Source organism: Lycorma delicatula, chromosome 8 (genome assembly GCF_047948215.1).
Source record: "Lycorma delicatula isolate Av1 chromosome 8, ASM4794821v1, whole genome shotgun sequence".
NCBI classification, from domain to species: Eukaryota; Metazoa; Arthropoda; class Insecta; order Hemiptera; family Fulgoridae; genus Lycorma; species Lycorma delicatula.
In genome coordinates, this window is record NC_134462.1 from 127,990,037 (window position 1) to 128,014,460 (window position 24,424).

The 24,424-nt window shown below is 33.1% G+C and overlaps 1 protein-coding gene across 2 annotated transcripts in view; it reads left to right on the forward strand.

Moving 5' to 3' along the window:
• The window catches only part of sxc (O-linked N-acetylglucosamine (GlcNAc) transferase sxc), a 222,586-nt gene that overhangs the window by 73,785 nt on the left and 124,377 nt on the right, over positions 1-24,424 (forward strand). The window contains exon 1 of one of the 2 annotated variants that reach the window (XM_075373470.1): positions 13,865-14,494. The exons of the other annotated variant lie outside the window; for it this stretch is intronic. Within the exon in view, the coding sequence (XP_075229585.1) occupies positions 14,367-14,494 (128 nt within the window). The 5' untranslated portion in view covers positions 13,865-14,366. Of the gene's footprint in view, positions 1-13,864; positions 14,495-24,424 lie in introns of those variants that run through there. 2 annotated transcript variants of the gene reach the window in all.

Here is a 24,424-nt window from a genome sequence, read left to right on the forward strand (position 1 = left end):
TATTGACAGTGATATTTATTCACTCGGTTACTGATGAAGCTAGTTTTTAAGATTAAATGATTTAATCGTGGCGTTCGCTTATTACATCACTGCTCAAGACCGAGAGGTTGTACAGATGTGCTGCTTGGACTGTTAGTGGCGCGAAGATCAATGTCAAGGATGGAAAGTCTATGAAGGCCGCAGGGTTTGCCAAGTTTTGCTCAAAAAATCAGTGTCATTACTTTATTGTTGCACTTTGTATTTTTACATCCACATGTCGCTAGTTAGTAATCAACTCCATAAACGGAGGACTATACAGTTTTTCAAGTTAAAATAAAATTAAAAGACAGGAAGTCTTTTAATGCGTAGAAATATGATATACAGAATTTGTAGATATGTTACTTAACCGTAAAAAATAATAGTTAATCAAAACTGTAAATAAAATTTTTGTTTTGTAATTCTGTTGTGATTCTATTCTTTCAAGCATAACCTTATAAAGCTGTGCGTGAGAGAAAGAGTGCATGTTTCTGTGTGTGTAAGGGTGGAGGATACACGTAAGTAATAGGAAGAAAGTGGTTTGAAAGTAGCTACTGAGGGGGTTGGACTATAAAGTGCCTGTCTTATTATGAAAATAGCTCGCCGGTCCTTGACCCGTCTCTAAGCATATTATATGTGTATCTACTTATAACAGACGATGTTGCTATATAAAAAAAGAAACTTTTCCAGGTGAATAAGATCTCCTGAGAATTATGTTCGTTGTAAATTTTATTTTAATCATTTATCCGCTCGTATCGGTGAATGAAAAATAGGAAAATGTTTTAAGAGAGAAATTATTTATATTTAATTTTATATATGGCTACCATGAGAGTTTTATACATGTCAATTCAATCATATTAGACCTCTACCAATATTAAGCGTATTAATAAAATTTTTGAAATATTCTTGCAAAATATTAATACTGTATATAAAAATATCTTTCTTTCCGTCCTTACAACTTTTCGTTACCTACATTACTGTCAGGCTTGTCTCATAGTAGCTTATGTGATCTAACATTCTAACACAATCTAGCACAATCTAACATTCAGTTAACCTCTCAGAAAATCGGAAAATTTTTTTAATAATATTTGATCTTAAATTTTGATAAAACCTTTTACTTTCTTGCCTCCTGATTTATCGCTTTGTAGCTTCATCAAGTTTTTGTAACTCGATTTCGAATTAGATATTTGTTCCGCTCGTTGTAAAGTATTAGAAATTATTAATGGCAGCTTCATTTAACCGTTGAGGTATTTTTTTTCTCAAATGCAAAGACATACACCGTAATATTTCACGAAATAAAAAGTGTGTTTCCAAAGAGTTATTATCTTAACCGGTTTATGAAAAAAATTAATTTTGAAGCCTATTTTTAATGTACGTTGCAATCTGACCGACTAGTGAACAATAGGAAACCTCCCCCCGGCTCAGCGAGATGAGGATATGTATGACATGTAATAGAGGTGTGTAGTCTTGTACAGACTCGGGCCGTCCATTCCTGAAACTTGTGGTTAATTTAAATTCAATCGCCAAGGTACACAGGTATCCGTAATCTAGTATTCAGATCCATATAAAAGTAACCTTTTAATAGGATTTTAACCTCAGAACCTAAAGACTGAAAATCAGCTGTTAACTGATTGCGACGACGAGTTAACCACTACACCTGGTGGGCTAAATATATACTATAAACTATATATATATATCAAAGATAAAATATATATATTTTATTTTTTAATACGAAAAGATAGGCAAAAAATAATATACTTTTTTATTCGTAATTAGCCCCTAGAAAAAACTCAAAAAATAACTATGAGGGTGGATTTAATTTTATATATAAATCCTTTAGCTTTTTGGTGTTGTGAGGGGGGGGGCGAAGTTCTAAGAGAACTTTTTTCGTAACCGTGTAGAATCATTATATTATCGAAGAATTCTTGTTTCAAAATTTTACTAAAAAAAGAAAACGATCTTGCTTTATTAATAAAATTCATCACCGAAAAGTAACGTACAGCCAACTCCCCGATTATCCGCGATAATATCCGGGAAGAGGATCGGGGACAATCCAAAATCATAGCAAGATCGCGGTTGGACAAAAAATAATAGTGTGTTGAAATGACCTAATACTGTTCTGCAGTATATTAAATAGATTGTACGTTACAGTAGTGTTAAAAAGTAATACGTAATGCATTATCAAACGCTTATTAAAATTACAGTAGCTAACGAAAAAAATACATAGATATTACAACAAAAAATAAATTGTGCATTTTACTCTTTAAGATATATATATATTTTAAAATAAGACGCGATTGATTGTTGTTTTAGCGACTGAAAATGGTTTATTTTAATTGAACTTCGTAGTTGCCTTAGAAAAGTTTTTTAAATTTAATTTTTTTTTTCAGAGATGCATCGCGGATAAAGATTTTTTTTAAATTGCGCCCTAATAAAAATCTTTTCTCGTTGATCAACGTTCAATTTGGATATTTTTTTGGTGTTAACGATTTTCCGGTCATTCGTAAAAGTTTTGGATGATTATATTTGTCAACGTTATTTCTTAATACTGGATTATTGTAATATACAGAGCGAGCCAAAAGATACGCAATTCTAAATTCGAAAATATATTGCGGAGGGAATTTAGTTTTTTGTCGGCGGGAATGTGTGTGTCGGCAACAACCAAGCAATTTGTCTTCTTTTTGGTGACAGTGGTGAGTAAGCTGTGAGCGGACAAACATGCGTTTCTCCCAGGCTCAAGGTGCGTTCATTGTTGAAAATTACTCTAAATCGCAATCACATTCTTAAAATGTCAGGAAAGCTTATTTTTCCCTGAGAATCGCGGGTGCCTAATAAATCAACGATTTTACGCGTATCCGGTCGTGTGGATGATGATCCGACCGACCTACGGTTTTATGTGATGCGTCCTGGGAAGGTATCCGCGTATCCTTGCTACGTTCACCAAGAAAATCGTTAAAAAAACTGTGTCAACGAATCAAAATGTCATACGGGAATGTTCGCAGAGCCACAAAAAAGGTGAAACTCCGACCGTATCGCATTCAAGTTGTGCGTGATCTTAAAGAATCCTACAGGGAAAAATATATTAATTACATTACCGTCAATATGGTTTGCGTTTTATTAGCAGCAGTGTTCGAGTGTTGTTTTCTACTCTGATGAAGCATGCTTTTACCTAAGCGACTCCGTAAACAGCCATAACCACAGATACTGGAGTTCAGAAAACCCTCACATTTTCCACGAGACCCCGTTACATTCACAGAAGGTTCACGAAAACGATAACAGCTGAATATCATCGTTCGATTCGTGGCGATATTAAAGGTCTGATTAACGAGACTGCTGGCTGCAGCAAGACTGTGCAACGGCGCACGCACGAATAGCACAGTAATACATCATTTCTCGTGGACTGTAGCCGCCTAGATCGCCAGATTTAAAACCCCTCCGGATTTTTTCTTTGAGGATAACTGAGGGATAATGTCTGTAAGAACAAACCTCACACCATCGTCCGACAAAAGGGCAATATTGAAGATAAAATATCCCGCGTAAGTACAGCGACCATCCGAAAAGTAGCAACTAACATGAAGAAAGGTGTTGTTGAGGCATGTGTAGCAGTAGATGGAGGAAATTTCCAGCATCTATTTTGCGAAAAATAAATGAATGTAATTTTTATTCACCTACAAAATACAGTGGAATATATTATGTTAATTAAGATTTGTTTAAGAATATTAATTATCGGGTTGTGCATACCTTTTGGTTTATTCTAATTATATCTAGCGGTATTCTAATATTCATAGTATTCTCTTGCCGATTTCAAGAAAAAACCTGTACCGTAATGATAGATTAGATTTTAATCTGCCAATATTATAAATAAAAATTAAAGAAAGCCAAAAAATTACATTTTCTCAAATTCTTTAAATCATCGTTTTGAGAAGATTTAGTCGGTGGTTTGTTTTTAATCCCCTTCAAACTTCAAAATTTCTATATTTAAAAACAATATCGAATGAATTTTTTAGTCGTAAGTTGAAAAAATATTTCGGATCAAATTAAGTTTCTTATTAAAAAAACCATAGTTTTGCAAGAGTCCGTACACCCTAGTTCTTTTAAACGATCCACTTGTAATTATGAGTAGTTATATATGCGTTGTGCAACATTTTACACGCGCGCATCAAAGTTTTAGATTGTAGATTGTAGTAAAGAATAGAAAAGTATATAGTCAAGATTTAAATTCAAGAGGAAAATATAAATCAGGAATACAACGTAACTTACAAACATTCATTACGTATGTAAAGAAAAAGACGAATTTTTAATAGCGTTTCATTTTATATGTATGACCTAGTTTATTTTAACTACTGTAGAATAATAAAAGATTGTTAAACTTGTCTTACTATGTTGAAATAATATTAAGTTAATAATAAGTTTTAATTTTATTTTCATTAAATCTAAGTGTCTTTTTTAACGAGTTTACTGTTCGCGGTTTTAAATTTATATTTCGGGAGTTTGATGATTTACAAATTTAAAGAAATTATACCGTCGTTTAAAAAAAAAATAAATGAATTTTTGAATCGTGATATTTTTTCTCGATGGTATTTGAACATCTTCAGATTGTAAACACTTGAATAAATTCCATTATTGATTATTTTTAACCCATAATTTTGTTTTCCTGTAGAAAAAAACACTCGTGAGCAAGAATTACAATAAGTCGAAACCCAATGGGAAATCTAGCATTTATATATTTGGGACCGGTAGAGAACTTATCTCGTTTTCTATTTAGGCGGTCTCGTAATGGTGTTATGTGTTTGTTTCTCCAGCCCAGAATGTTTAGTTGAACAAGGATTAAACAATAAACTGTGTAGCGGTGAAGAATCTCAATTAGCGTTAAAATTTGGCCTGGTTCTGTCCACTTTAACCAAAAAGGACATCACAAATATACAGGGTCCTTTGATGTTAAGACCGTAAGAAAAACAGAAACAGCCCTTTGAAGTTACTTGTAAAAGCGTTTTAGGCAGATAAATTTTGGTAACGTGATTAAATTGATGTAGAAATTTAAATAAAAATCACTAGGTCTGTGATCAATGAGAAGTCTTTTCTGAAAAAATATTTGTTAAAATTAATTATCACGGTGTGTTTTAAGTTCTTTGCTCTACGTAGAACCTTTCTCTAGTTATACACTCGTTGCAGCGCTAGTAGAGCCCGTCAAACGGTCTGGAGAAATCAGTTTGTGGGATCGCTTTCAACTGCTCAGTGCAAGCCTTTTGGATGGCCGGAATGTCGTCTAAAAAGCGACCTTTCAACTTTCAGGAACAGAAATTAGTTTGTTGGAGCCAAGTCGGGTGAATAGGGCGGGTGGGATAAGACGGTGATTTGATTTGCTGCGTAATAACGTGTTGCCATTTGTGCCGGAGCATTGTTGTGCGAGAGAGTCCAATATATATATACAGGCTTTCTTGTGGACACGATATAACTGCCGTAATTTTTCACCAGTCATTTTCAGATTTATACATAAAATATAACGACCCAAAATCTCAAACGAGTTCGTTAATGAGCAAAGTCGGATCATGGGAGTAGAATGGGGGAGCTTTTTCGAAAAAACAAAATATCGCTATAACTTTCATATTAAGTAAAATATAGAATTCGTTTAAAGTTCCTGCTATTCTTTGGATAAGGGCCTAAAATTTATATAAGTTAAGTTTTCTGATATCACCAAACATTGGCCCAGGGTAAGGAAAAAATGCGGTTTCGAAGACAAAAAAATCATACCTCTCTTAATAGGCACATTATCCAATCGGTTTTAAGCGGTTGTTAGTCCTGTAAACATTACCTAAACTTTTTGTGTGAAACAATTTTTGATACGGTCAACCCTAACGGCACGGGGTAACCAAAATCTTGCAGGAAGATGGGACTTGTACGCTAAACATGTGAAACTTTTTTTCACATACAACCGTTGTCGTATTGAGTAAATTTGAAGTTTTCTTAACTTAAGGTGGTATCCTTTTAATCCCCTATTTAGTACCGGTGAAATCTACCTCCACCTTCCGGCGTGCCGAAAGGGATTGTTTTTTATTCCATTCCGATTCCCTTTTCACTGCAACGCTGCACATTTATGTGCAAAATTTATCAGCCGAACCTCGTAAAACTTCTTGTTTCCTAATCGGATGTGGAACGCGTATCTTTTTTATTTTAAAGTTCTTTTTTTGGGATATGACAACAGAAATTGTCACAACAGATTATTACTGCAGCTAAGCTAGACAATAACTAATTAACAATAAGTAAATGCGTTTATGAAATTTTCGTACACGTTTAGCCGCAGAAATTTAAATAAATCATAAGAATTTTGAAATGAGAATTTATTAGAACTTTCATACGTGCCTGTTTACTTATTAATTTGATAAAAATTACCGAGTTTTCAGGTAAATTCGAGAGTTAGAATAAATTGTATTTTCCTCCAAAGAAAAAAGAAACTGAAAAAACGAATCTTACCCGGAAACGAATTTAAAATTGGAAAAAAGAAAAAAAACAGTTTTATTTTTTTAATAATACAAGCCTGCGGTGGTTTATTTGTGTTAAGTCAAATTGTTTAGACAGATGCGCTGAACGAAGAGAGATTTAAAAGGCAGACGAGAGAGAAGCGAAGCGACTGCGACCCAGATTTAGATTTAATTAAGCTTTTACTTGACTAACGGAAAACAAACGTGACGCAGTTTAATAGTAGCGTCGTGACGCAGTATCGGCTACGGTTAGGGGCGAAAGGGTGAAGATGTTGATGTTGTTCTTGTTAAAGGGAAACACTTGAAAAATGGGATGATGGATTGGATCGCACAATAGGGACGGATACTGTAATAAAACACACTTTGATTCTTTTTTATCTGTCGCGTTCGATTTCTAAATTTAAACGCATTTTACGTATCGGCATTGGTTTTCCAAACATTTGTAACATTTGTTTAAATAATCTATATATCGAATCGATCGGTTTCAAAATATTTTTTGTACTGCATTGTAATTTGTTAGCATATTTATCGATAGAAAAAAGCCGGTGTAAAAACTATATAATGGTCGTAGTCTGGCAGTATATCTATCCTTTCCATTTACTCTTGTATTTTCTTTCCTTGGCAGTGCTCAGTTAAATCGGTTTTAGTAATCCATTATTTATAATCTATAGTCTAGCTTCTATGCATGTGCATACAAATTACCGATAGGTCCTGTTAAACGCAGATAAATGAAGATATTTTTTCACGAAGTAATCGTACAATTTGACAACGAAGATGATATATACTTGCCAAAGAGAATAATTTTCTTCCGCGCTATAAAACATTACACGTAGATGCATGTAATCAAATAGAATTTCCGCGCTGTAAAATATACTCAAATAGAATTCCGCCTATTGGAACGATTTAATAAAGTTTTGATTTCCTTTATTTCTCTTGGCTTCTTGGCAGTTGTCAACCGAGAAGGAATTCCGTAATAACGTAAAACAATAAAACGTAAAACAATATTTTGAAGCTCCCTAAAGTTATAGATTTCAAAAAAAACAGTCCCAATAACCAAAAAAAATCCGGTGTATTATTTATAAATGCAATTTGGTTTAATCATTAATAAATAAAGCCAATTTTATTCTCATAATCTGCCATTATACCTTGACGTTTTGTTAGGTTATTAAACTGAATTAACAAACTTTTCTATTTCGTGCGACAAATTCTCCAGTCCTTGAACAATAATACGTAATATTTATAGAGACCGGTTAGTGTAACTGTAGCACAAAAACGTGTAAGGAGAGATCGATATTTTTTAATCCACAGCACTCTCTTCAGACTTCGTCACGAAAATCAACAGATAAAAACTGGATGTCATTTGCGTGAAACAAGCGGCTATTTCTGGTTTAAAATTGCCCAGTCACATTTTGTTCGACCTTCGAAGCTTATAAAAGTCCGAAGTTCTCGACAACCAACATCGTGTGTCGCTTGATTCATCTATCGTGAACCCGATAACAGTGCAGCAAAACGTATGATGATTTTAATTTAATTTAGAGCGCCGGCCTCCATGACGCTATTGGTAGCGTCTCGGTGTTTCATCTGGAGGTCCCGGGTTCGAATCCCGGTCAGGCATAGCATTTTCATACACGCTACAAATCATTTATCTCATCATCCTCTGAAGCAATATCCAACGGTGGTCCCAGAGGTTAAAAAAAATAATAGAGCAGTCCATCTGAGAAAAAAACGTATTTTTACTTGTAACATAAAAATGTAGTAAAATTAACTTATAATACAACAAATAAGAAAATTGTGTGTGAAAATGTGATAAATATAATCGCTTTAAAAATAAAAATTTTAAGAAAGTACGTTACCGCTATATTAAAATTTCAATTAAAACAGAAAAACTGTTTATTTTATTTTCTTTATTTCAGTGAGGTAATGTTTTCGCCACATGATATCATCCCTTTCGATTAAGCAGTTTCCCGGTAGATCGTTATCGTCATTTAAAACTCGTAACACTATGTCTATCGCAGACAGTTCATTTCGAAAATAAAATTCGTGTACTTTTTTACGCTTTTTTTATCGAAATCGTCAACCTTTTCTTCAATTAAAATCGTCAACCTTTTCTTCAATTAAGAGACCGTCATTTATTACTACATTAAAACTCTCGCGAATCACTTCCAGAAGAACTTCCATTTACGTTAAGTTTATTAACGACATCCAAAATCAACGCCGTTGTATTACTCTGTAATTTGCTTTTGTAAGCGTTTAAAATTATGGATTTTCCACACAACTTACGGTCTCTTTTCGCGGCCTTTTATTCTGAGGGGATATCAATAGTGCACTATAATCAGCTGAATCGGTATCAGACACGGTGTCAAAATAACTGTGTACCTGAAGTAGACAAATCTGGGAATACAGTAAATAAATAAATATTAGAAACAAAAAAATTGAACACGAGAACTAAAAGAGTGATCGATGAAAAGATAAACGGTTTTAATAGAACTGAGAAGACATTTTGAATATGACTAATTATATGGTGATTAGTGTTGTACACTTGATTATGGCCGCGTTGTGAATCAGCACCGATACACAGGACATGACTCGCAGAATCATGACGAACTCACGCGAACGCAACGTTTGTTTATTATTCGCTGTGCAAGCTAATATCTGCTTTCGATTTAAAGTTTTTTTAATTAAAAACCGTTTTAAAATTTGTAATTTTTTGTGATGTCAGTAGCCGCTTTGCACAATGAATCAACCAAACCTTATTTGTGTTTACGAAAGAAAATCTTTTTCTCGGTTAGATCTTAAAACGCTTTCAATAAAATTATATTTCAAGAGCTTTTTTGCCTTTTTTAGTTTATTTATTTTCTTTTGTTACGCTGTAGCATTACAGTACTGTTAAAATGTTTTGATGCAGCCTACTAGTAGTACAGTTCTTTTCTGCTGGAATGCGTCTCTTTGTTCGTATAATACATACTTGATCTCTTCCTTAATTTCGTCTTGTAGATTTACTGTTAACAAAAATGCGTTTAATTTTTCGAATGTAATATTTTATTCTCTTGTCATTATCTTTTTTCCTTCTTACTGCTTTATTTTATTTTATTTTAAAAAATTGAAAATATGTAACAAATACAAAGACTAAAAATCATTAGGTTATTGTTTTATAATTGCGTTATTTTTTAGGTGGTACATTTTTTTTACGTTCGCTCATTGTTTTCATCTTTTATATAAGTTTGATATATGTGTTTAAGAAAACTTTATTGTTTAAGTTTCGTTCGGTCGTATGTTATATAAAAATATATGGGCAGAATAAGCACGTAAGAGGAGATAATTTGTAGCAGTTCTCGAATTAAGTGTTTTTATTAAGAGATTCCTTCATTATAACGATTTTTTTGTGTAAAAAAAAAATAGGTCATAATTTTGCTTACGTTAGCTACATAAACTACGTTTTTGTTTGATTTGGACATTCTTGTTTATCCAGCCCTTTTAATCTATAATTTCAATTGAACCGTTTCTCTATTTTTTTCTCTCTTTTATGTTAGACTGTTAAAAATTAAATGGATTAATTTTTTTCTGTGTTTAAACTTCTGGTATTTTATGTTTTCGTTTGTTTTTTTTTTAATATAATTGGAACGTTGGATTCGGTTATAAAAGTTTTCGTTTGTTTGGTTTTTTATTTGAGTTCTTTGTTGCGAGATAATTTGTTCCTTTATAAACGTACAATTTATAGCCAAGAGTTTTATTTTTTCTAGAGGTGTTTTCAGTTTTTTTTTTTTTTTTTTTTTAAATTAATAGCTTAAGATAAAACCCTCTCGTGTAAGTTTCAGAAATTCTTTTAGACCATGACCGTTCGTCTTTTCGGCTAAAATTGACCAAAACGTTACAAAAAAAATCTCTCAGTAATACAGCATGTTTCAAAATTAATATCTAAAAGCCGTGTAATATTAATCAAGTTTCACATACGTGAAACGAAAGAGCAACTCGAACAGTTTTAGCCGTGCGCAAACTCGAAAACCGTTTCCTGTACCTTCTGCTTGAAGGCGCTAGTGACTTTTTCTTTTCCTGTTTAGCCTCCGGTAACTACCGTTCAGATAATACTTCACAGGATGATATGTATGAGTGTAAATGAAGTGTAGTCTTGTACATTCTCAGTTCGACCGTTCCTGAGATGTGTGGTTAACTGAAACCCAACCACCAAAGAACACCGGTATCCGCGATCTAGCATTCAAATCCGTGTAAAAATAACTGGCTTTACTAGGACTTCAACACTAGACCAACCCGGTGGGTTGAAAGCGCTAGTGACTAAGATGGTGATTCCTAACAGAAAACGTTCTGTGTTTGGCAAAGTGTGAATCTGTAATTGCCATTTAACGTGCGTTCCGTTTGAAGTTCCTTTGTGATCTTCCCGTGTGACAATAACATTCGTAGATTGTTTAAATAATTTGAAATCGCCGGCTTTATTATTAAAGGGAGTAGTGCAGGACGACCGAGTGTGTCCGAAAATAATATTGAACCGTATTTTGTGCGTAGTCCTAGGAAATCCGTTCGAAAGGTTAGCCGTGAATTAGCGATTCCAGTGACGTCTGTGTAGAGGGTTTTGTGCTTCCGTATCGTTTACAGCTGTTACAGGCTATAAAGCCTACAGATTACGGTTGGCGTGCTAGCTTCTCAGATGAAATGATCCACCGTGACGTTGAAGATTTACTTTATCGTATCGTATTCACGATACGATTAAGTGACGAATCATCATTTCACGTTACTGGAAAAATAAACACAATGTGACCGAGACAAAACTGAATTTTTTTTTCTTTTCTAACCGTATCCCGACGGGAGTTTATTGGCCGTTCTTTTCGCAGAAGCAAGTGTGTCAGGAGTGAACTATTTTGATATGCTCTTTCCTCAGTTGTAATACGGACCGTAGAACTTATTTGGCAACTAGATGGTGATCAACGTATGTGAAACGATAAATATTACGTAACTTTAAACCCCGATATTCATTTTGAAACGCCTTGTATGTTGCAGTCGAACCTCATTTTTAAGTACTAGTGAAAATTTACATACCTCCGAAACATTTGCAGTTTTCTGAAGGTCAGACTATTTATCCTAAAAAGGGGCGAATCGTGGTCGCCGTGTAGGGCCAGGGAGGCAACCTGGATGCAGAAGACGCTTTGGCTCCTTCATATGCAAGAATGAAGGTTAGTTGGGGGGTGCTCTGATGATGCATTTGGTCAGGTGTGAGAGGGGGGACGCGGTGGTTTGCTGAATGCGCGCAATGCGTGTTCAGCAACCTAGGTCAGGAGTGGGAAGGGCAGCCTTCTAGCGAAGGGGTGTAGTGGTCTTCCAGAAGGGAAGGCTACTGCTCCTTGATGAAGCTAGAAGGACCCCGTTGTGACGCCCTCAGAGAAGGGCAAGACAGGGGGGCAGCCGACTGCCACGACACCCTGAAGTGACTGTAAAGCTTAACGGCGAGGACCGCGGTCACTTTGGGGGTGTTTAACAAGGTATGAAAAAAAGACTATTTATCCTAAACTCTAACCGTAATCGACGTAATAACTTATACTCGAGCAGGTGGAAGGAATATCATCTTACCTTGCCGTACTTGAGAGTGTCATCGTCTCCAAAGTACGAATCCTTTACGCCATTTCCGCCTTTTTATTTATGCCGACATCGATTACGTAAATCGGGTGTACACGCCTGTCTGAGGATTTACAAAGTTGTCATTTTACCGTGCGGTGTATGTAGTGCATATCCGGGATTTACGGGATACCCTGACACGATTCAGTTTTGAAACGATTGTAGTACCGGGTAAAAAGTTTTAGTACACGGGTTTTCCGCGGACTATTTTTTATTTTGCTTTTAAAACAAAGAATTAGCTCGTGCAAATAATTCGTACAGTCTGTAAATGTGTTTTCGAGGCGTTCGAAATTCGACAATGCGAAACTTTTCGGTGGTGAAATAAACTAAACGGCAAAGGAAAGGAAACTAGAAAAAATCGTTTTAATTCAAAAGAGTAAGAAATTAAAAAAAAAAAAACATTTTTTACCAGTTATCTTTTATCAGTTTTTTAGAAAAGTTTTTTTTTACATAGTTTTACTTCTTTTTTAAGCTCGGTGTTCTAATCGATTGGTTATTCATAACGTAGAACCTGGTTTAACTGTTGTTGAAATTAAATTACAATTTTAAAGTAACGCGTAATATTTATTTTTATCTTTGGCATAGAGAGTAGTAATGTTTAGTGTTAAATTCGTTTTGATATTACATTTCACTGTCAAGTAAAGCAGTAAACGTTAGATTAAACCGTTCAATGTAATTGACAGCCGATTAATTAGCTTAGTAAATAGTTCATTTTAATATATTTTGTTCGACAATAATAAAAGAAATATTTTCGATTACTTTATGCAGTCTGGTATGAAAAGTTTTGACTCGATAAAAAGTAAAGATAAAAATAGATTGAATATTTGTTGGAGTGAATTTAACATATATAGTAAGATGAAGAAAGTATTTTTACGTTGATTAAATGAAAATTTTACGTTTTATTTGGATTGATGTGAAGAGGTTTTTAACGATTTTCATCGCGAATAGAATGAATGGAGAGGTGGTTATTATATTTACCGTCTGTCAGTTACAGTAACAGTAGTCGCTAGTTGGATTGAAGAGAGTCCGTAGCGATGTGTTCATGATTTGCAGATTGCATACAAGCCGGTGGATTTGAATAAGTCGAATTTTCATTTTCTGATATTATATTTACCGTGTTTAAAATTGTATTTTTTTTTTGCACGCGAATAATTTGTTGGATAAATTGAATGCAGAGAATTTCTATTACATGTCACGTTTCGAATATCCGCATTAAATAATCGCTTAAATGCAGTTAAGAAGTATACTCGTATTAAAAACTCTGGTTTATTTGAATTTCAGTCGAACTAGTAACGACACTGTCGCTCTGTGTGGATCGTACGTAATATCGTAATATATAAAAGATATAAATAAAAAAATTTTCCATCGTGGATTTTTATTTTAATGAATTTCCTTCGTAATTTTTTTAAAATTTTCTTTGTAGCGCAAAATAATTTTTTTATTAAAATTCTTCTGGCGATATAATAACCGTGTTTTGATCGTGAAATAAGCAAGATTAAAATTTTACAGTTACGATTTTTATTGTTACGGATTGTAGAGAGGTTTTTTGCGACGGATCGGTCGTCTCCTTTATCACGTGTTATCAGGGCGGTACACCTGGCGTAGAATAGACGAGGCAGACGGGCCGTCGGCGGCAAGATGTGGCGGACTACAGACGCGCCGCTTTTCGAGTCGGTCGGTGGTGGATGTTGGCGTATCATATACCGTGGTGGGGGATTTTAAGTCGCTATAGCAACGACGTACCCCAGCCGCAGCAGCATCAGGACGCCCCCAGTGATCGCTGAGACCGGCCGCTGTTTAGATGGTGTAACTAAAAACTGTGCAAAAAGCAGACGCGTGCGTTGCGTTTAGTTTATCCATCCGTTTTCAACGATCACTCGTTATTACCGATGGCTAGTCACCGCCATTTATTTTTTACTTACTTAGTAACGCTATTATCTTCCGTTTGACAATAATTAAATTTTTTTTATTTTCTTTATTTTTTTTCTATTTACTGGGTAACGTAAAATAATAATCTCGACGATATTTTATTTTTTTATATATCGATGTTCACGAACGTTCTATAAATTTTCTGATAATTTAAAGTTTTTATTATTATTAAATTTTGAAATAGAACGATAATTATCAGTCCCGATGCCGCAATCGATTCGCGATTGATATCTTTTCGTAAGATATGTTCGTTGTGTATAATATATGTAATAATCATTATCGTAGTAATTTAAATAATATCTGTAATAAAAATAATAAAATATGGATTATCAGTGCATTATTGTCTATACCATCATTACAATATTACCGCCAAATAAACCGTTACCATCACCTGATTCTGAACCGCTGGAAAGGGGATGTTTGGCATGGATTAAACGTTGGATTAAAAGGTCATTCATATTGCTGTTATATCCGATAAATTTTTTTCCATAATTATGTTTTATGCAATTTTAGACGTTATTTTAATTGTGTAGTTTTTTTTTGCGTTGTGCTTTTTTATGTTAATAATTAATTCTAGAAGTCTCAGTGTGTTTTACCGCTTTAAAACTGTAATTTGCCTCTCAAATTTTCCTGCGAATTTCATAATAATGTTGCTTTCTAAAGCGTTTATTACTGCGTAATTTAATAGATAACAGTCCGAAATTTGCGTCTACTTTTTCCGTCGTTCCTAATGTATTTTTTGGTAATGTAACATTTGAACTGCGATAACGCATATTCCTCGTAAAATGTATACGTAGTAATTTTTTTAGATAGCTTTAAGAACCCGCAATTATTTCACCTTTGTCGGTGATGGACGGTAATCGATTTATGTACGCGTTATATTAGCGACTTTGTACAAATGTGATGTACGCGTAATATACATACTGTTAAGATAAGCGAGGTTTAAGTAAGATAAATATCTACGCGCTTTGCCGTTGCTTGTTGTCCAGTACACCCAATTAGCCGAACTTATCTGTTTAAAGAACCATATAACACTTCCTTTTTTTTCTATTTCTGTTGTATCGTCGCGATAGATATATACGTAATTCGAAAATTTGGTTTTTGGTCACGAAAAAACTCTTATGCTCTTCCTTAGCTGTAATAAAGTAATAAACGATTGAATTAATTAGTTGTTTGTTGCTTTTTCGTTAATCTTTTATGAATTAAACAGAATATCTTATTTCTTTGCGAATTATATTAGCTTTATGAATATAAAACAAATTATTTTTGTATATTTTTGAATACATAATCCGATATATTTTCAGTGGATTGTTGTCCAAAATAAATAGTCGGGTTCCGCTATAATCTTGAATAAAATGAAGTTTTTTTACACTCTTCGTCGATATTTGGTTGATAAGGCAAACGATTGACGATTCCACTAAGCCGTGTGTTACTATTTTATCGAATTTTTTATTTAAATAATGGGGTATAATTTCATTAGTTCTCCATCATTATTCACCCCGTATTGCCGATAGAAAAATCTTAATCTTATGATTTCTTAAACTGTAGTTTAAGAAAAATCATAGAAAAGATTTTAATGGGCTGAACGTTAAAAAAATTATAATAGAAAAATTTAGTTTATTTAAAATTAAGAAAATGTGTTGCGTATGATTGCGTAAAAAAATTTGCCTGCTTTGTTGGTTTTAAGACTTAAGACCGCTCTATATTACAGAATATCAGCCCTCTCTTTACATTATACTTTAGTGTACATATATATATTTCAGTTTTTTTTTTTTAATAATAGTTAAACAATATTTGGATTTTACGCAATCATATGTAACGTTTTCTTAATTTTAATTAAATACTAAATTTTACGATGGACCATTCCATTTTATTTTAATGATATTTCCTGACTTTTCTCTTTAAAATGTTATTTAAGACTAAACAGATTCAAATACTATGTCACGATGAAATTTATTAAGTTTTTTAGTTTCTGATTCTGATATACAGGAATACAATTAATAAAAAATTAAGGTACTTACTTCCCGTTGCAAAAGCGTTTATAAATACTAGTATAGTTTTCTTCTACATTAAATGTGTTTTCTACATAAATGTAATTATGTAAAGTTAAATAAAGTCCTTATGTTCTTTATAAAGTTAAATCTATAAAAAATGTAACTTTTCTTAAAATTGTCAACTTTTAAATCCACTTCAAAAAAAAAAAAACGGTTGGAATAATGTGTAACGTGTTCCTAGCAAAATTTTTATATTGATACGTAAAATTCCTTCAGATCGATATGAAATATCGATGAAATTTTAAATGAAATTCTTTTTACTTGTTTGTTTAGTGATTTTATGAAAAAATTGTTGAAAATGTGAAGAGGAATTCCTTAAAAAATATGTTTACTCTTTTTGTATAATTTTGTGGAAATTTCTTGCAGTTATATAAGATTAGAGGGTATTTTACACAACAATAACATTAAAATCTTAATGCATGAATCATGTTTTTTCTCGTACAAATTCTGCAGTTTTAACCGTAAACCTATCTACGTTTGTACTATAACAAACAAACGTTCTACGTTTGTTTGTTATAGTACAAACGTAGATAGGTTTACGGTTAATACCGTTGGAATAGTAATTTTCAACTTTTTGAAAAAAGTAGTTTCAGATGATCTGGAATACTACCTCCCTTTGGGTAAATTTGTGGAAAGTCCGCGCGCACCTGCACATCTATTTTGAAATTGTCAGTTTTCTTGAGAATGTTGACGTTTTCCCGTGCAACCAATATTTCAACATTAATCGTTTATGATGAACGGTTTGAAGAAAAAACGTTCAATAATTTTTTACGTATTATCAATTAAATCGTCTAAGTTACAATAGCTGTCAGTAGAAATTTTAGTAATAGAGATAATTTACTAAGAAAACATTTTTTTGTTTTTTGCCAATAGCAGCTCTCTTTTTTATAATCGCATGTAACAATAAAAAGCACTAACAGATAGCTGAGAAAATTTCGTGTACTTTTTTCTACGAGAAAAGCTAAGGGCGCTAGCAAAAAACACCAAAATCGCGCTATAGCTTTCACATAGGCAGCGTAACTCGAGGGAGCGCAATAAATAAACTTCTTCCGTAATTCCGTTCCTATTAGAGATAATTCAAAGAGATAATTTATTAAACCGAAGTGTTTATATATATTAGTGAAATTTTCGAAATATTTTAAATTTCTGCTCGCCCGTTAATCCGGATCTACTGTGAAAATTTGCAAGTTTTTGATAAAATAATAAACAAAGCTTTACTACCTACTCGTTACGTAAGCGACGCGATCTGAGCGATTTGGCGGTCCTGTCCTACGTGCGCGCGACTAGCGACAAAGCGATCCGATGTCATCTGCGCACGATGTCTACTTACCGTAAGGTCATGTTGTTGTAGGACGTGTTACGCAACGTCCTACGTAGGCAACAAGAGCGACGCGATAGAAACAAACGAATTAGTTTCTTTATGGAAGAGTCCTACTTGAGCGAATGGAGCGACAAGAGCGAAGCGATCAAAAGTTTTGTTCCGTTCGGTCTTGTCGCTTCATTCGCTCTGGTTGCTCACGTAGGACACTAACATAAAGAAACTAACGCTTGTTCCTATGGCTTCGTTCGCGTCACTCTTGTCGCTTACGTAGGACGTTGGCTTATCTATTTGTTTATTTATCGACATTTGAATTGCATTTTTTAGAAGAAGCGTGTACCTTTGGTAACGCTCAAAACTATCATTTGTAAGGTAAAACATGTACTTTAAGATGGCACAGGTGGTTTTCCAAAAACTTTGTTTTTAGTTAGTAAATGTTAGTATACTTCGTGTTAATGACTGCAGATATTTCTTTGTAACTTCATAGATTTATGTAATAAATACGTCATTTGAAAAATATTTAGTTTTTCGTCAATATTTGGTTATGAAAATGTAAATACCACCAGTAGAAAGACAATTTTGCATAAAAACGAGCAAAATTAAAAAAAATTATGGATAAATTATTAATTTATCCATTTCGTCTGACTATATACGAGAAGGTACCCGGTTTCCAAGCTACTCTACCATAGCGCGATATTGGCGCTTATTATAAAATTCGTAAAAAAAAGTACCCGGCAGGTTTAAGATTTTCCTTTAATTCATTTAAGTCAATCGCTCATGTCCGCCAGAGCACACTTTTATTCATTTAACAAATTACATTTAATCTTTTAACAAATTCGAATCCATTACGATAATTTATTTGCTGCAGTGAAGTTATTCGAGATTAAGACCTGTTGACACAATTATAAGTGTGTACAAAAAAAAATAACGTTAATGAAGTAGAAATCGTACGAACTGTTATTGACAATTTTATTAGTTTAATATTATTAATCATAATTATGTGAAAATGTTGTAGTTTACGAGCTTAATTTTAAGCTTAATTAATGTTTTATCGTAGCTAAGTGAAAAAAATGAACTGTTAAACGATTATGTCGTTTTGTCTTCATGAAATTAAAGGTTTTGAATTAACAAACAGTACTCTAGATAAGACGAAGTATAAATTCCAGTGCAAATACCTTAGCAATACAACAACTAAAACTACAACAAATAAAACTACATTAACCGATTGAAATTTATTTACTCTGTGACTATCTAGTCTAAACACTAATTACGATATAAAATAGAAAAATATCTTCAGATCCTTTAGTTCGACATTATACTTTTTCGTTTAGTCTTCTTCATAATAAAACGGTCTTCAAGTATACATATGATGATGAAGATTATTAAATAAAGAACGTATTTAAACGTAAATAATAATTAAATGAGGTACACTGATAATTGAATCTGTAAGTCGGTTAAAAATATAGATTGTGGAACGGCTGTTAATGATGTTAAGACACCGACTGGAAATTTAATTACGGACTGGTAACTACTTTGAACGAACTAATGAATTTCCGGAGATTTATTACAGAATAATGTAGAAGTTTGTGCAGCCGTTATCTACGATTAATTGAAAACCGATCTAGTTAATGTTGATTAGAATGATTAACGACTTCAAAGCTTTTTATCGCCTCAATACCGGGTCCAGCTCCTGTAAATCGTTTTGATGTGCGATAAGCTTATACTACTGTGCACTTTTAGGGCTTATGAGCTCTGCGGAAGGAGGAATCGTTCAGCCGGTTTACCCCTGTCAACTCATTTACATGCGACGTTGTCGATACCTACGCCCCGCTTTGTCCTACGGATCTGAATCCGCGGTTATTATTTTTTTTACGTTACCGCTTCGAAGATTTTTCTTATCGTATATCAGTTTTATTGATCGTATTTCAACGAATCAAATGTTCAACGTTCCACGATCACGCAACAATTACTTTTCATTAGTCGATTAGTCTTTACGTATTTAATTAGTTTTTCTGTGATGGAATATATTCCAACGATTAACTCGTGGTAATTGTTACATAGTTTTACTTCATTTTAATAGGGTTTATTAAATAATATTTAAGTGAAAGAACGACACATTTAAACTGTGATTGATTTAATGTATTTTTTACTGTAATATCTTTGTCAACTTCGCACGGGTAGGTTTAAATTGTAAGTGCGCTGCAGTTTATCGATCGTTATTTTTTATTTGTTGAATAAAGAAACACCACTTTTTAAGATAATTGTTATTTTAGTTATTGCGCGTTTGAATAAGTCGATATTTTTATTACAGCTGGGAGTAGTAAGAGAACACTAGGCCGCACCCTGAATTAAGTAAAAAAATGTAATTCATAAAAATGAAAATACCTAAATTTCAAATTTAAAAAAAATAATTTTTTTTAACAAATTTTTTATTGATTGTAAATGCGAGTATATATAGAATAAACGAGTAATACGAGAATTGGGCACATGCAAAATAGCATTGCAATTTGTCATTGGCCGATCGTTAGAGCTCGTAATCCCAGAAATAAAACGTACGGCAGCGGGTATAATTTGCTCATAATGTAGGGTTTGTGACCCTGTTGTGACGTATTTCAGTGATAATTGCGTAAGATTTGTCAATGTAACCCTTCTATCCCAACTTAGGCTGTTTGAAAACGTATCAGAATATAAAGTAGATTAAATATTCGTGGTCTTAAATGAAGAAATATCGATAAAAACTGTAAACCAACAGCGGTTTGGTTTTATTTTGTTTTTTTCATTATTAGAAGTTATATTTAGTTTATTATTTTCTCTTAAGAATTTATAACATTTTACGTAAGATACATAATAAAAGATAGCAGAGTTAAAATATAGTAGAGTTAAAATCATAGTAGAAGTTAAAATAATGATAGTCTAGTCGAGCCAATTCTCGTTTAGTATATTTTATAATACAGAGTAATTGTTTTTAATGACTGGTCTAATTTCGTATCCGAAGAACTTAGAAATGACGTTGCATCTTTTTATAATTTTGACGGTAATTGAAGAATAATTACATTTTCCTTTCTTTTTCCTCCGGTAATTACCTTTCAGATAATACTTCAGAGTATGATGTGTATTATGTAACTAATATACCTAGTACTGGATGCCTCATTTAAAACGCAATCCACCAATCGGCCTTTTATAATATTTGAATTGACTGTCCACGTCTACGTTTTACTGGAATAGATTCGTCCGACAAATGAACCCCGCGCCGACGCAGTAGATTGCTACTGACAGTCATAACAATGCGATCGTAACCCTTAGTGCATTTTTAGCCACAAAAAAGCGATCGTAACCCTCAATGCATTGTTAGGGAGAAGATTGTGTTTTCACAAAACGAACGTGTTTTTATTCTTGAGTCGTACTTTAGTACGCGATCAGTGGTTGCAGTGCAAGAATCTTTTTGCCGGAAGTACTGTGATGAACCGGCACCTAACAAGACGCATCAGTTTTGAGGCTAGAGGCTAAATTTATAGAGACGGATCGCGTTAGTAACAAGGAACGCTAAAGATCGATGACAGACACAGTCGCTGAAATCAAAGACCGATTAAGTCTCCAAAAAAATCAACTAGACGCTTGTCAGCTGAAATTAATTTACCAAAATCGACGGATTTTTTTCACGTTACGGATTCGATTTTTACCCCAGACGAGGGCTGGTTTCACGCGGACGGCTAAGGTACAGCCATAACAGTAGGATTTTGAATGCTGAAAATCCCCACGCGTATCGTAAAAATCAATTGCAGTCCGCAGATTGGCTCTGGTGTGCGTTATCACGGAAAAATTATCAGCCCCCTTTTCTTAGACTGCAGCATTATTGCAATTCATCGCACTCGCGGAAGAGAAAGATCGATACTGTCGGTTCCAACATGACGGTGCAACATTATAATCGTACTACGCACATTCAACTTTAGTTATAGCGTTATCGGTCGTGGCTTACGGCCACCAGATCTTAACATTTGACTGCGCCAGAGATTACCTCAAAGAAAAGGCCTACAGCAACAACGAGCTGTTTTAAATATCAACCCGAAATCTCTGAAAACAGTTGCAAGAAACACAATGAAAAGGGCGGAAGCGTGTTTCCATGAAGATGGCGGCCATTTCTTGCATATACTTTAGAATTTAAGGTTTTGGGAATTTTTATAATAAAATATTTAATAACTTAAGAAACGCCTTTTTTATTTAAATGTACTTACTGACAGATAGGTTGCTTTTCTCTGTATTTTGGTATCCTATCATTCAGTACTGAACTCCCCGTAAGTCTATTCTTTATTGAATTCCGAAATTTTGAGTACGTGACAATCAAAATTTTCAGTAGTTTGGAAATTACCTACCGGCATTCAGATTATAACATTTAGTCAATACTTCATTAATTTAGATCCGCTTTCCTCGAATAATTTTCTAAAACAGATCGTTTTTGTAGATTAATCATATTTAATGTAGATTAATGATAAATTGGTAATTTTTTATCGCACGAAAGGTGTACAGCTTAAAATTACACGATCCTGTCAAGTTGAGTATGGTTAGGAGTAAATTCGGTGCTGTTTATTTTCTGATTCCTGTTGATGTTGGCTGCCATCGTTTTAGACTTCCGCTACAGCCGCCGCTTTGTGGTATCTGCAGGATGTCTCGCGCTGTTTGGATAATCCTAAAATAATTCTTAAGTCATAACTAAGTCGGTGAACTAATTTTTTTAATTTTCTGTGCCAGTTTTTTTTTAAAGATAATATATTCTTCTGTTTAAAGTTTCCTTGTGTATTCAGATCCTTATTGAGTTTTTACACTTCAGATTAATTTTAGAATCAACAGCTAACCTTGGATTTCTTGACTAAATAGTGGCCTATCTTTTTTTTAATTTAAAAATTGATTTCTCTTATTTGGTCTTAAAAATCTCGTTACGAATGTCTGCAGTTAATATTTTGTGTAATATCAAATTATATATAAAACTTTTCTGGTTCTTTTAGCCCATACGTCATGTTACAATGAGCCCATCTCATTGTTATTTTTATTAAGTTATTGAAATAACTCCCTTCCTTATATCGATATTATTTTTATTTTTTTGTTTCGGGGGAGTTTGTCGTTTTACTTCCTGTGTAGTTAATGTAATGAAATTTATTAAAATAAATGTAAAATGTTGAGTTTTTGCGAGGTTTCTAGTTAAGAGAAAAAGAATAATATTTTAGCATCGGGTTTACCTTTTTTCTTGCTTTTATTTTATATATGTGTGCTTTAAGAAATTGTTCTTGAAAGCTGTTACTTAAATTCTACTTTTATTTTTGAAATTTAATGTTCATGGTTATACAGAATATTAAAAAACGGCCTCAGATTATTTCAAAAGAAAGTGGTTGTTAGGTGATATTTATAACCAATAAAATCGACTTGAAGGAGTCTAGGTCGATAATTAAGTCGGTTACTTATAATCAAAAAAAGCCGATATCATTTCTTCCGCTCAAAAACAGAAATTAAAACTATTTTTAACAAAACGAAACTGATATGAAAAAAGATAACACTTCTCATTTCTGTTATCAATATATAATGGTTAAGCATTACATTACATATATTTAACATGTATGTTTTTTTTTTAAAGAAACTTCTAAATCAATAACAGATATTGATAATAGAAATGGGTGGTGTCTTACATTTTTTGATATAAATATCGATTTGTTAAAAACAGTTTTATTTATATTACAGAAATTTTTGCTTTTTGAGCGAAAGAAGTGATATTTCTTTTTCCTGTTTAGCCTCCGGGAATTACCGTTCAGGTATTACTTCGATGAATGAGTATGATATGTACGAATGAGTAATCTTGTACAGTCTCAGTTCGACCAGTCCTGAGATGTGTGGTTAATCGAAACCCAACCACCAAAGAACACCGGTATCCACGATGTAGTATTCAAATCCGTATAAAAGTAAAACTTCCTTTACTCGGACTTGAACTCTGGAACTGTCGACTTCCAAATCAGATGATCTGGGAAGACGCGTTCACAATTGAGACTGTACAAGACTGTTCATTTACATCCATACATGTATATCATCCTCTGAAGTATTATCTGAACTGTAATTACCGGAGGCTAAACAGGAAAAAAAGTCGCTTCTCGTAAACGTAGAATCTGCTACAGACATTATCCGACTAAAAAACAAAACTGTATAACGCTGAAACGGAATCGGATGTTTTTGTTAAAATATTTATTTGCATTTTTAACAGTCGTGGTAAGAAGTTATGCGCGTATAACTCCTAAAACTACATAAACTTTTCGATATGAATTAATAATTCAGCGTAGCGTGTAAGGAGCCGACTCGAAACAATTAAGAAAGTTCATGTTACAATCTGTTAGTAATTAATTTACGACGAAATGAATTCTTTATTATTTGTTCTTAATTTTAATTGTTGTTTAAAACTACGTAGTCGTTGAAGTTTTGCTATATTTCATTAAACTCAATTAACGGAGGTTACTGTAATTTAATTAGTTTTCGTTAAAAAAAAAAAAAAAGAGTTAGTTACTGTTAAGTTAAGAAATTAAAATTTACTAACGTCATATTTTAAAAGAGAATTTCTGGTGAGATTCTTTTTATTGCTTTTTTTTTAAGTGAGAAATATGTATATGCAGTTTTAGTACTGATAAATTTCCCGCGGGTTGAAATTATTTTCCCTGCTGGAATAATTTTAAGCTACGGTATGAAGTAAAACGTTCAGCGAACGGCATCTCATTCACTCCAAACTATATCATTGTGTTCGTTTATATACTCACCTTTTACATTTTTCTCCCAGAGATAACATTTTTACAGTCTACGTTTGTTGCTTTTTTATGATTTTCTAAATTCGTGATTTATTTTTTATCGCTTTTTAAAATATTTTCTGTCTGCTGTATGTTAATTCTTTTACGGAATATTATTTTTGAATTGTAACATTTAAAATAAACTCATTAATTCTCTAGTAATTTTTAGTAATTAAAATTTAAGAAAAAAATTAG